We start from the raw sequence: 14,325 nt of genomic DNA on the forward strand, positions 1-14,325 counted from the left end.
TATAACTGTAAGTTTAGTCTAGTACGAATGAAAGGCACACTTGCGACACAATCATCTTTAATAGAATTGTAGTGATTTGTCGAGAAGAGTTGTCAACTGAAAAAAAAAAAAATGATCATCGATGAAATATAGATTTTCAACCTTCACAATCATGTCGCTTTAATGCATTCCAACTGAATCAAAGTGTTTTCTTAAAAAATAAGTAAAAGAAATTATAATTTTCGACAAATAACCTTGAGCTCAATTTCTTTTAATTAAACACTGTTGGATGTTTCTAGAGCAACAGCGTGATGTGCAGTGGAGGCCATAACCATGAGCCCCAGCAGGAGGAAGGAGACGACGGCTGTGAAAAGGAGGTGGAAGTGACAAAGGATAATGTTCAAGTTCGACAGTCTTACCAGTCACCATGTCTGGGACCAGAAGACGAAGAATTGGACATTTCTACAAATGATCTGAACAACGGTGATATCTGGCAAGAATCTAGCAGTGTTGGTATGTATTGCTTGAAGTATTGAAGTAACTTTCTTATAAAGTAGGTATAGCATCTCACACAACAGTGCCATTTGTGTTCGGAATACTTCTTTAATAGGATGCAGATGGTGATGTTATTTGGGGCGTCGCACGGTGAGAAATTTTGACATTTTAAAGAAACTTAACTCCTACAACAGATATATAGTTCTTTTTAGGTTGTTGTTAATAAAATTACAATTGTCCGGTTAATGACTCTTTCATTTGACAACATTAAGTGTATATATATATATATATATATATATATATAATATTACTGCAGGGTGTCCGGTGAGGAAATGCAAAGATTTTGGGAGGTCATTCTAAGCCAAAATGCCTATATGAACATAGGGTCTAATCCCCTTCGTTTCGGAGATAGGGGTGAAAGTAAGTTTTTGCCGCTTGCACCTCTCAAGTTCCGTGTGAAAGCTTATAGAACACCCTGTGGTTGGTTTTACGTTAAGTATTAAACCTCGTTTTAAAGCTACTGAAACAGGCTTTCAGACGGTATACAAATTTGTCCACGTACTGCATACAAGAGAAAAATAATGGAGAGAACATTTTCGAATTGTGCTGTAAAATTCCCTTTTTCAAACAATGTTTCGCCATTCTTGGGTGGAAACACTGGCAATAGAGTAGCAGGATCTAATTGGGGGAAAACGATGCTGCATACTACAAACCCAGGTGAAATGTCAATGTAGTGTCTTCATTAGAAAGCAGAGAAAAATAAATCGAAAAAGAAAGATTTCTACTGGAACCAAACAATTGTGTTGATTGAACACTTATACAGTAATTATGTCCCTTATTGGAATGTTATTAGTATTACTGTATTATTCGAAGAATTGTGGGACCTTACAAGAGTCAATCTACAATCACGTGGATTAATACCATTGTAATACTTATGAGTTTAATAATCGTCGAAAAGTACATTAATTAGAGCACAATAGGAATGTAGTTGAATCCAATGGCAGGCACGAGGGCAGACCCAGACGTAACACTACTAGCGTTCATCTTCAACATTATTATTTGAAGCGTGCAGCACATTTTCAAAGATATCACCTTCCTCCTGAATGCACTTTGCAGTGCGCCTCAGGACATGCATTGTTGCCCGATGGATGTCTGCTCGTCGCTCTTTGACGGTATTGAATGCCTGTTGAATATTCTGGAGTAAGTCTTCTCGTGAGTTGGCCCTCCGTCTGTACACAATGTCCTTCAACCACCTCCACAAGCAAAAATCCAAAGGTGTAAGATCTGGGGAGCGGGGTGGCCAGTGAATCAGCGACCTGCGTCCTCCGCGACCTATCCAACGATTAGGAAACTTGGAGTCAAGATAGTGACATACACGTCGTGTGGCATGGGAGGGAGCCCCGTCGTGCTGGAAGTACATAGACACCCGAGTTTCCAAATTCACATCTTCCAGCAGTACCGGCAATTCGTGGCGCAGGAAATGCAAATAATAGTCACCAGTCAAACGCCGGGGCAACACAAAGGGACCGATTATCTGATCACAAAGAATCCCCGCCCAAACGTTGACAGAAAATCGTTCCTGATATTGTCTAACAGTGTTTGCTCTCGGATTTTCGTAACTCCAACGATGCCAGTTGCGGGTGTTGTTTATCCCATTCCTTGTGAAAGTGGCCTCATCAGCGAACAAAATGAATGGCAAAATATTCGGATGCTCCTGTACCCATTGAGAAAAAGCAACACGTAGTTCCCTCTCTCCTGGATGGAGATGTTGCACTCTTTGAATGTGGAACTTATACAGCCCCTCTCCTCGAAGCACATCATGTACATACGTACGTGGAAGTTGATGTTGAGTAGCAAGTCTCCTAACGCTGGTTGTTGGACGTTGCGTTGCAGCCTCAATAACGTTGTCTTCTTACTCAGGGGTGTATTTTGAAGGTCGTTCCGACGTTAAGTTCACGCTGGGAAGCTCACCAGTTTCACGCAGTTTAGTATACACGTTTGTGAAGACGCGTGCATTAGGGACTCTGCGGCCAGGAAATTTACGCTGGTATTCATCCACAGCACCTTTGGCATTACCATCACAAAACCCGTAGACATACATCATATCTGCATATTCCGCGTGTGTGTATTGGAACGGCATTCTAGTACTACACCGTCTTCACAGTCACCACACCAACTTCGTTCGCAGTCTACAAACACGCACTGTACTACACTTACAAACGGTCTCGACACTCCAGCTATCACATGAATCCACGACACAAAATAGCAAAGGGAACTTTCAAGTTGGTGAGTTGCGGTACGCAGCTTATAATAGAAGGTACCCAAAACATTTCCAGGAATTTGGGCCAAACCGTGGCAACGTCTCTGTTGCGTGTACGTGAGACGATCAGAATGTTTCCGTGCACTGGAAATAATTATTTATCGCCTTCGACAACTGTACTGCACTGGATGCTCTGGTCTCGACAACTGTACGAGTACTTCACTTCACGTGAACTTTGCTGCTGCCATCTGTTGTTCACACGATTATAACATTGTTCTTGGATAGAAATGTAGAGCTGTCGATGTTAGAGAATAGAATTGTATTCCCACTTTTGCTTAAACACGCGTTTATTAGCATTCGTAACCACTATATAGCAAATTCGAATCTTGTAATAGAGTGATTAGTAAGAAATGTTCCCTGCTTTCTAATGAAGACACTACATTAACATTTCACCTGGGTTTGTGGTATACAGCATCGTTTTCCCCCAATTAGATCCTGCTACTCTATTGCCAGTGTTTCCGCCCAAGAATGGCGAAAAATTGTTTGAAAAAGAGAATTTTACAGCACAATTCGAAAATGTTCCCTCCATTATTTCCCTCTTGTATGCAGTACGTGGACAAACTGTATACCGCCTGAAAGCCTGTTTCAGTAGCTTTAAAACGAGGTATAAAACTTAACGTAACACCAACCACAGGGTGTTCTATAAGCTTTCACACAGAACTTGAGAAGTGCAAGCGGCAAAAACTTACTTTTACCCCTATCTCCGAAACGAAGGGGATTAGACCCAATGTTCATATAGGCATTTTGGCTTAAAATGACCTCCCCTATCACCTCCCAAAATCTTTGCATTTCCTCACCGGACACTGTATATATGAAGAACAGTATAATAATTATTTGAATAATTATTAGAACAGTATATGAAGAACAGTATAACTGGCGAAAAGTGCATAGTTTCAGAGCTGGGGCTGTCCAAAATCGCGAAGAAGCTAAATTTCAACAGGCCTTATTTCGAATTCCAGAAACTGTGGATGGTGGTCCTTATCAGCGTAAAAGAAATCACGCATACGCAATCCAAAAGTGCACATTTCATTAATGTTCAGTGGGTGTACAGAGTATTCCATACATGGCCCAGAGATGCCATCAAACGAATTTTGAGATATGCTCTGACTTTATGATTGGTCCGAAGTAGGCAAACGATAAGCCTTGGTAGCAGTGAACATGGAATCCTTTGGCACGATGTCAGAAGTGTTAAGGATCGTCAGTAGCATGATTTCTCGTACTCAGGAGAACGCATTCTGCAATGTTTTCTTTCACGCTTATAAGTAAGAAGAAAACGTGAAATATAACGTCGCGAAATACATCGCATCACACGTTATTCAGAACACAAAAAGATATTAAGCTGCCGGTTCCTAACACTTCCGACTTCACTTCGAAGCATTGAATGTCCATAGTTGTGAAGGCTTACCTCCTGCCTACTTTGGGCCCTCCTTGAAATCAGAGTATATCTGAAAACCCTATTGAGATCATATGTGAGAATTACACCCTGTAGGGAATGCCCTGTACACTTACTGAAAATTGACGAAATATGCACTTTTGGATTGTGTATGCGTGGCTTCCTTTACGCTGATAAGGACCACCATCTACAGTTTCTGGAATTCGAAATAGGGGCTGTTGAAATTTGGCTTTTTCGCGATTTTGGACAGCCTTAGCTATGAAACTATGCACTTTTCGCCATAGGTTCATATGAACTTTTTCTTTTATTTTGATGTAAGGAATCACCTCTTACAATTTGTCGGTATAGTTCACTAACACCCTGTATATAATTACAAGCATGGCGTACTATAGGGTTATAAATGTAAGTCTACTATTTCCTTTGTGTATTTACCTAACTTTTTTCGAATCAATCCCAAATCTACTATTTATGCGTTGTAGAATTACACCAAACCGTTTGGTGAATTCTAAATTAACTAGTTATTTCACAAAAAGGTTTACTATAGAATCTAAAATGGGTAAGAGACAATATAATTGTGTGCTTAGTGTTTTAGTATTCTATGTGTCTTCAGATGATTACAACTGATCCTGAATTTCACTGAATTGTTGATATTTTATAACTTACTTTGAGTTAAATAAACGCCTTTAAAAGTTCTCAGCATAGTAAGGAACGTAAATATCTTCTACATATTATATTATACTATCAAGTGTTAAACTCAGCAGTCGTTATTTTTCTGCCTGATAATTTGGAAGTATACAAGTGTAAATGTCAAGGTTTGAAATCAAAATAGCAGTTGAAAATTAGAGGATTATTACTCTTATTAAATGCTGACTGGTTCAGATCAAGAATGAGTAAGATAGTTTTCAAGTACATGATATGAAATGATAGATGTTATTTTTTAAAAGATAATATTCTCAATAAACTAGGTGCTCCATCTCCTGCACCCCCTCCCTCGTCGGCGAGCAGCGGCTTTTCAGATGACGATAGTCTGCATTGTGAGGATGGACATGGTATGAGAATAGAAGAATTTGTAGAGCATGTTAGAAGTAAAGGCAGACATGGATTGTGCCAGGATTATACTGAAATTCGTGCTAGATCCCCTGAAGGAACTTTCAACCATGCTCGGTAAGACAATATACACTTTGTTGTTATGATTTTAAATTAGTTATCATCTCTTTGACATTAAGAAAAAGGTGCAAATCTCGAATTGGGCATTCCTGTATTTGTCCCCAGCCTGTTGTCACTAAATACGATCTTCGTTCCCAGTTCCAGTGATAATCGCAACATGTATTTGTCGTTTATTTTATCTTTCACAAACTCAGTTCTCTCTTTCTCTTTGCCACGTAACGCCGACAAAAAATGATTAATGTTCCATTGTGTTACTAATTTTCTGTTGTGTTTTTCTCACTGTGTTTGCATGTTTTCTATATACTATTGTCTTCCGTGGCAGACTGATTACTGAATTTTACTCATTGATGCGTGGGAAAAAGATCTTTTGCAGTATAACTCATTCATTCCCAATCTCTTGCTCTTACTCGAATGAGCTACATGTGGCCCCACGTAGCATAGTCGCTATTGCTCTCGCCTTTGATGTGAGTGGTCCCAGGTTCGATTCCCAGTCGGGACACTTGGTCAAAAAAGTGTAAAACCTTTTTCAGGCCAGCCATACTGAGTGAGATTTTTCTCATTCACACTAGGCAAATACCGGTATGGTACGTTACCAGGCCGCTTCCTTTCTTCCTTTCCCCAGTTCCCCGGGCAGTGTGATCACAGAGGGACGTCATCTCTCATATGTAACAGGTTAATGTCCATAGATGCCGAAGACCCAAAAATCTATTTCCTAATCCTAATAGAAATACTACATATTTATTGCCCCATATTCGAATACCTACTTTATTAAAGTAAAAGGGTGGTACAAAGTCTACAAGTTTCTGCAAACTGCTACTAACAGAAGTACTAGTGTTCCGCCATCATAAAATGCGGAAGAATAGACGTTTCTGTGTTTAAATTAGCCTGTTCCTTTATTTTTCATAGCCGTTTGAAGTAATACTCTTGTGCGGGAAATGGAAATTTCTCGTGAGCACTTTTCGGCAATGATTTTTTAAATGATTGCAAATCTAGTTCTAACACCGAAACAATGCATCGAGCGACTTCATTTGGTTTCCGGAGATTAAGCATCATCTAATAGGACTGTGTAGAATTGTTTTTTCGAATTCCAACGTGGTCGCAGATTTCTCAGATGAATTTCGTGAAGGGTGTCCGTCTTGGCATGTCTGTTGTTGCCAGTAATGTTGATGTTGTGCGTGAAATCATGGAGAGAGATCCTCATGTGACATACCAGAGATTCACACGTTCTTGAAACTTGACATGAAAGCAATTATACAGTTTTGTATAGTCATCTGAAAGTACGGAAACTTTCAAGCCGTTGGAACCCACACAACTTGACCGGAACTTGACAGAAAATCATACAGTTGTGTCAGTTAATGTAAAGATATGCTCAAAAAATTCAATCGAGGTAAGTCAAATTTGATCTACTACATCGTTACAGGAGATAAAACTTGAATCTAGTCATAGGAACGCGAAACTAATCAACAGTCCACTGTTTGGATGTTTCAAATTGGACCGGAACTAACGAAAGTTATTCGTTCGAAGAGTACTGTTAAGCAAATGGTTGCTTATTTTTTCGATTATGTCGAACATGTGGCAACCATGCATTAGAAGATCGAAGGACTGTAAATGCTGAGTGGTATACAACATTATTCTCGCTAGAAGCTTTTAATGGATTGAGTGAAACAAATCCAAATCGTCAAATCATTCTTCATCACTACAACACTAGTTCTCACTCAGACACCAAACTTGTCCAATAACGAGATTGAATTAATGATTAATTCGTACTCGCCTAATGATTTCTTTTTGCGCACAGACATGAAGAATAAGATGCGTGGTGAGCGATTTGTATCACCTGAAGCAGCAAGTGTTGTGACGCATTCCGAACAACATCCAAAGTAGAAAACACGCTTTCTATATTTGTTTGAGCGTGTGCAAAATTATATGAATACTTTGAAAAACAATAAAGCCATTTCCAGAATTTCACCTGTCTTTGTTTTTTTCGTATTCATTGTAGAAACTTTTCCAGTAGCCTTTGTACTACAGAGAGTACAAAGTAGAACTTTCCGGGGATGTTAAGCATATATTCTTGCAAAACAGCAACGAAAATTTACAATACTGTCAGGTAAAGAAAGTTTATGTGCATCTATTGATATAATACAAAGTGAAATAAATGTATAGGAAACCTAGAAAGCTAGAGAAGCATATTACAGAAATAATTGTGAAGAAAGAGATGAATTAGAAAGACCAGAAAAATATTATAGTATGGCTTAGTGAGGGATGAACAAATAATTTGGGAAGTTGAATCAATGGGATTACGTCAGAAGATTGGAAAGTCAAATATGACAGTAGAAAATAAAAATGGAAAGATAGATTGTGGGAAAAGGAAATTCATGGTAAGTGAACGACCAAGGAATTAGATAGAAGCAGAACACACGTAGCGTAAATGTTGAGAATGCAAAGCAAGTAACAAGAAAACAAAGGGTTTACAATGCTGAGGGATAAATTTCAATAAACTCTTCGCATTATGAGGAACTTAAAAAGTAAGTGCATGTATCGAGTTAATAGTGAATAGTGAATGTATTGAGTTAATATATATTTAAAATTAAAATTTATTAGGTTCTTATGTCTCAGTAATCATAGGGTATACTGTCATCTTCCTAGTGTCATAACGAGTTATATTTCTGTATCAGTTTCATCTAACTACAAAGGCAGCAATTTTGAATCTTTTTATTTGCCCACGAATGGCATATTTTTAGTACCATGAAAGTTAAATTCTCTCGATTTTCAGACAAATCTCATATCAAACACTTAATTTTGGTAAGCACGATGAGATCTATCGATTGGTATGTGTTATATATTTCCTTTGTCCGCTAATACTATGCATTGTAGAATTACAGACCGAATGTGAGATTGTCAGAAAATTAGAAATACACTAGCTCAGTGGTAGAGTGCTCACCTCTAGTTCGATCTCAGGCCAAGTGAATTTGTGGTGGACAACATCGTGTCGGTGGATTTTCTTGAGTTCTCACGTTCTCATTCCACAAATTCTTTAAACTATGTCCTGCTTTCTTTTAGTCTGAAAGGCATATTCATGGGACGTTAATTTATTTGTTTGTTAAGAAAGTGATAAAAATGCGGGTAGTGAATACCAAATAGAAGATTATATGCAAAACAGATAATGAAATTGAGGAAAACTATTTTGGGTTAAGAAGGGAAAGAGTAAAAGGGACACCATAGGTTTGTGAAAATTTGTCAATGGAAAGTACATAGTGTTTAGTATTGCAACATATGGCAATCCAAAGTCTTGCGTTCAACATTTCCCTATTTCCTTCCCTGGTTCTGTACAGTGTGTCTAAAATGATTTCTGGTTATCTTTAATGGCATTGCATTCGTGAGTGTGCTTGACCCAGCCGGTTGTGGTATGGGTGGTGTATCTGCACGCTAAGCGGCATTGATAGGTCGAGCGTGGGCACAAACGCTGTTCCATTATGATCATGTTTTGAGCTCGTTTTCTTTAGTCTTACCAGGCGAATGCCGGAATGGTCCTTATGTAAGGCCAGGACCGCTGCCTTTTCACATCCATGGCCCTCCACTGTCCCAGCCTGAGCCTTAGATACTTGAAGACTGTAAATAAGTTCAATTCGTGATGTGTATTTGTTGCTATACCATTGACAGCAATGTTGGCACTTTACGAGAAGGAAATAAATGTACATTTTTTTTCATGATTTTCGAGGTTTTTTCTTCTGCTTCTTCTTCAGCTGAGCGCAGTGGGCACAAATGTTATTTCATTGGAATCTGTGGTCCATAATCTTACCAATGATCTATCACTCACGCTTCCCTCCTCATTATGGGGGAAACAGTGGTGGAAAGAATGTGACTGTCACGTTCGTCAATTCCCCTCCCAGCATCAGGCGAGTAATGGTTGTAGCTCCGTACCGACACATGGTCAAATGAATTCTTTTTCTTATCTTCCCATACGGAATCCATCCCTTCGCCATGCATATTTGTTATACACCGACAACGTTTGGGAAATGATTTCTAACACCAAGGTAAGACAAAAAGTATAGACCAACCTGGGTGCACAAATGCTTCCTTTCGGAGTTAAAGGCTGCCAAAAATATGAAAAAAATGAACATAGGCTGCCAAAAATATGAAAAAAAAAAAAAAGAACTTTAAAGGCCCATAGCTCCAAAACTATGGTACCTATCGTAGTCGGATCAAGACTTCATTTAGGAACTAATATGTGCGCCATCCAAAAATACACGTTTCAGAATCCTGCGATATTCACGCAACAATTTTTATAGAAGTAGTTTGGCTATGGGTATCTAATTTGTACTCACCAACTACCTCTATAAAAAATGTTGCGGAAGTGCCGCAGGATTCTGATATTTGGATAGGGCACATACTAGTTCCAAAGTAAAGTTTTGACCCGACTACGGTAAGTCCTATAGTTTTAGAGCTATGGGCCTTTAAAGTTCAGTTTTCCATGTTTTTGGTAGCTTATAAGTCCGAAAGGAAGCATTTGTGCACCCAGGTTGGTGTATACCTTTTGTCTTGTCTTGGTGTCAGAAATCACCTCCCAAACGTTGTCGGTATTGTTTTGAAACACTGTATATATCGTAAAGATGGCCATTTCTGGAAAATTAATTTTTTGGATTCCGGAAAATTTTAGCCTTCCCTTATATATTTCGTAACAAGGGACAAAAGAAATACTTATGTATGAAAAATGCAGATCTATATTAAAAATACCTAGGTAGTTATTTTTAAGATGTCTGTACTGTGTGATCTGAGGCTATATTTTCAAAATACATGTCTTTAAACTTGGGATTTGTAGAAATATGTTCTTAAATGGGTATTTTTAAAAATTATTGTAGTAATTTGTTGGTTGGTTTGGAGTGTAAATTCCTTTTTCAGCATTGAAGCTATGTAAGAAATAGATGTTCACTCTATCGATAAGAAGTACATAGCTTACCCCGGGAAATGAATGGGGATCTTTGTGCAGAGCGCGCGTATGCTAACCATATAGCCACGAGCAAGCGCAATGCAACAATTTGTGTATATGGATACATTATCTTACACTGCATATAATGAAGCGTAAGATACGTCGTCTAATATCTGGTAAATTTACTTCTGTTTATTTTCTTAAAAGGACATTTTAAACAAAATAATAATAAAATAAATAGAAGTGTAGTTAAAACAGTTAATTCTCTTACTTTCAGCATTAGACCAAACTTACCAAAGAATAGGTACACGGATGTACTTTGTTATGACCATACACGGGTTTTGCTATCTCAAATCGATGGAGATGTTTGTAGCGACTATATAAATGCGAACTTTGTAGATGGCTATAAGCAGAAAAATGCATTTATTTCAACTCAAGGTAAGTGTTGTAAGTTCTGATATGTTTTATATTTCAGTTAGTAACTTTTTCGTTAGTAATAGTAGGAAGAAAAATGTAATTTTAGTAACTTGAATTAGAAAACTGATTGAAGTAAGTTAGGTTTTTTGTGTTATGGCTATAAAAAGACACAAAATATACTTTACTTCCTTGCCTTCATTTCACGTTTCGTGCGCATTGAAGTGCGTCGATTGATAAAACCTAATGTGAAGAGTGTTACGTGATGACTTTTCATTAATTTTTGTAATTGATTTGATAAACTTACAATGCACTCGTACATGTTTGTTGTTGCATTTATAATGTTTGTGTTCTGAATTTTATATTGTAAAGTTTAACGTTGAGTCGAAATTTACTGAAATAATGTTCGATTTGTTTGTTAATCAAGAGAAAAAAGTGTTTTTAAGATACTTGTAAATAGCAATATGATTTTTTTTATATAGGCCCTTTACCAAAGACTTTTGGCGATTTTTGGCGAATGGTGTGGGAACAACAAGTGATGGTGTTGGTGATGACTACACGGGTAGTGGAAAGAGGGAGGACGAAGTGTGGTCAATATTGGCCCTCGGAGGAGGGTGGAGTAGCTCAACATGGCGGTTTCCAGGTTACTACAGTTGCTGTTGATCAGCATCCGGACTACACTGTGTCTTCTCTACAACTAACGAATTTAAAGGTAGGTATTATAATGTGTTATAATAATTATCTAAATGCAGACACAATACGGCATTAAAATATAAATTATCTTCCTGCATTGAAGCCATATTCATATATTAGTTAAATATGACATTTTATTTTATTTTTATTTATTTATTTATTTATTTATTTATTTTTTTTTAGCGCTTGAGAAAGCTATTGTGATTTTAAACAAATCTAAAAAGATGTTCATTTTAACACTTTAACTGCCACGTCATCCTTATATGTATGTGTGTAACACTAATGATTCGTCGTATGCCATGTCACGCAGATGTGTGAGACACTTGATTTATCCTTTCTGTTGGTGTCTCACAAATCTATTTGTAGTTATAGTGGAAGATGTTACCTACGGCTTCTGAGGAAAGTTGTAGAAACCGAATGGAAACTTTAAATTGAATTTTGTTGTTGATTTCATTTACTTTTTTCAAATTCGTACAAAACTAACTAATTCGTAATAAATATTAAGTTTTTAACACACAAAAAAAATTATATATATATATATATATATATATATATATATATATATATATATATAATATTAATTTATGTGTTAAACTTAATTATGCATCGCAGTTTATATAATTGACCAACATACATACTCCTTAGAGTAATAAAAAAATACCCCAAAAATTGTATTTGATCAAAAAGATAAAAAGTATGTAAAATGAAGTAAAAATTACACATTTTATATAATTTTATTCCTTATCGTAGAAAACTTAATTCAATATGGAAATCCGTGAAGCAATATGGCTTATATTAGGTATGTATTGTCGAGAGACTAACCTCCGCCAGGGGATAAGAGTTTCTTCTATTACTACGTCGCTTCCTGATACATATAATGATTGAAACTGTATTTACTATCTCCAAGAGATCAATGGACATTTCCACTGATTTTTTTTATTTTTTATTTTATTTTATTGCGCTCAAAAATACTTCAGAGTTAGATGATTACGGAGAACATTTTTTTTTCGCTCATGCGATGATTCTAACTAGTCGAACTTTGCGATTGAATTCCTGTCTGTTACTTGTGTATTTGAGACTGAATTCCTGTCTCCTACTTGTGTGTTTAAAACAATGACCACCATGTTTGTACGTTTTAGGTCGGTACAGGGAAAAATGTCTGCGCCGCTCACTAGAGAAACTGCTTGGCGAGAAACACGATGCATGTTTTTGAAATGTGTACGACGTTGCTAATATCATAAAGAATAAGAAAAGTAATGTAATTTAAGGCTTCTTTAAAAATAAAGCTTTTGTCTCTATTTATTATTGACAATTATTTGAACATACTTGAATATTGTAGGACAAAGTTGTAGTGTACGAATTTGCAATATTATTGACATTGATTTCAGCCTGAGGTAATAAACTAATTAATGTTCTTATGTTTGGATCACCAACCGACCTTACAAAGCGAATTTTATTTATTCTTGTGAAAAAAAATGAACAATATAAAAGCACAGTGATTTGATAGTAGAGTGCTAATTTCTTACATTCAAATTCGTCGTGGATTCGATAATTGAAGACTCGCTGTAGAAAACAATGTAAGTGCCACCTTGCAATTGTTTCACTTATTTTATTTTTTTTTTTTTTAATACCTTTATGCCTTAGTTAGATTTTAATACTTCGTTATATGCTAGGTTATATTTCTAAACAGTCATATTTTCTATTCTATGGCGCTTGGGCACAATTTATTATCTTTTGTCACTACTGTTATAGTATCTTTTGTTGTTGGCACTTACACTGTTTTCTACAATGAGTCTTCAGTTATGCGTTTAGGGGGGAGTCCGAAGAAATTAACATGAAAAAATATTTCCCTATGTAAAAAGTAACCTAAATTCTTTATTGAGTTCAACAGAAGGACGTACAAATTTAAGATGATAATCATGTCCATGAGCTTTCAGAGAATTCACCAGTGGTATTATCTATCTACTTTACACATTAACAAGTTGTAATGTGTTAGGGTACCTTACGTGGTAGGGTAATGTGGTAGGGTACATTACGAGTTGTAATGTAACAACAGGTAGTGAGTTAGTTTCTTTATTATTTGTTCTTAATTTCTCTTCACTTATACTTTAGGCTTGGAACAGACAGAAGCAAATAAATTATTTATCTTAGTAAACTAAAATGTCATACCTGTTAGGACTGTATACCTACTTTTGGGCCACCCTGTATTATTTGACCATAATATTTTCGCGCTTACTGTCGTTTTCTTTAGCCCATGAAACATTGTTTATTATAATGAATAATTATAAAAGATTTTTTAAGTTTAGCGTCCCTTTCAGCAGTGAGGCTGCATGAGACTTGGACGTACATCGTAGCGTGGCATCCGAACCATATGAGCTCCCCCGGGAATCAAATCCAGGTCTCCCACGCCAAAGGCGCGTACGCTAATCGCTTAGATACGAAGGAGCTCAAATGATTATAAAAGGACCTGTGGATTGGTCGTGTGGAAGGACACGTCAGAATCGCGAGGAAACCCATGGACCACAAACTCATATGCCCTGAGTCCGAACTAGGGACCCTTCGCACTAGAGGTGAGCACTCCACTATTGATCCACCTTGTCCTCTGATAATGAATGTGATATCATGACGAGTAATAAACACTATTCTGTACCAGTGAGTGAAGCAGTGTAAGAGAAATCCAGCTACACGGACGAAACTTAACAAAAGGCTGAACTCTTAAAAAGTTTGTTTTTATTTATTATTATTATTATTATTATTATTATTATTATTATTATTATTATTATTATTATTATTATTATTATTATTATTATTATTATTACTTATGAACCTCGGAAAACACAAAAAGCAATACTTTCACGATATAGTCTTTTGCAAATGTACCACCAGATACCAAAAATTAATCATCTCAGAGCGGACAAGAGAAAGAGTATAAATAAACTT

The 14,325-nt window shown here is 36.7% G+C and overlaps 1 protein-coding gene across 2 annotated transcripts in view; it reads left to right on the forward strand.

Annotated features, from left to right (window-relative positions):
• Window positions 1-14,325, forward strand: part of Ptpmeg2 (Protein tyrosine phosphatase Meg2) — a 125,877-nt gene that overhangs the window by 96,734 nt on the left and 14,818 nt on the right. For both annotated transcript variants that reach the window (XM_081734114.1, XM_081734113.1), the window contains exons 7-10: window positions 279-492; window positions 5,153-5,351; window positions 10,556-10,716; window positions 11,175-11,404. In XM_081734114.1, the coding sequence (XP_081590240.1) occupies window positions 279-492; window positions 5,153-5,351; window positions 10,556-10,716; window positions 11,175-11,404 (804 nt within the window). The remainder of the gene's footprint in view (window positions 1-278; window positions 493-5,152; window positions 5,352-10,555; window positions 10,717-11,174; window positions 11,405-14,325) is intronic.

This window comes from Thermobia domestica, chromosome 12 (assembly GCF_964235325.1).
Source record: "Thermobia domestica chromosome 12, izTheDome1.hap1.1, whole genome shotgun sequence".
NCBI lineage: Eukaryota > Metazoa > Arthropoda > Insecta > Zygentoma > Lepismatidae > Thermobia > Thermobia domestica.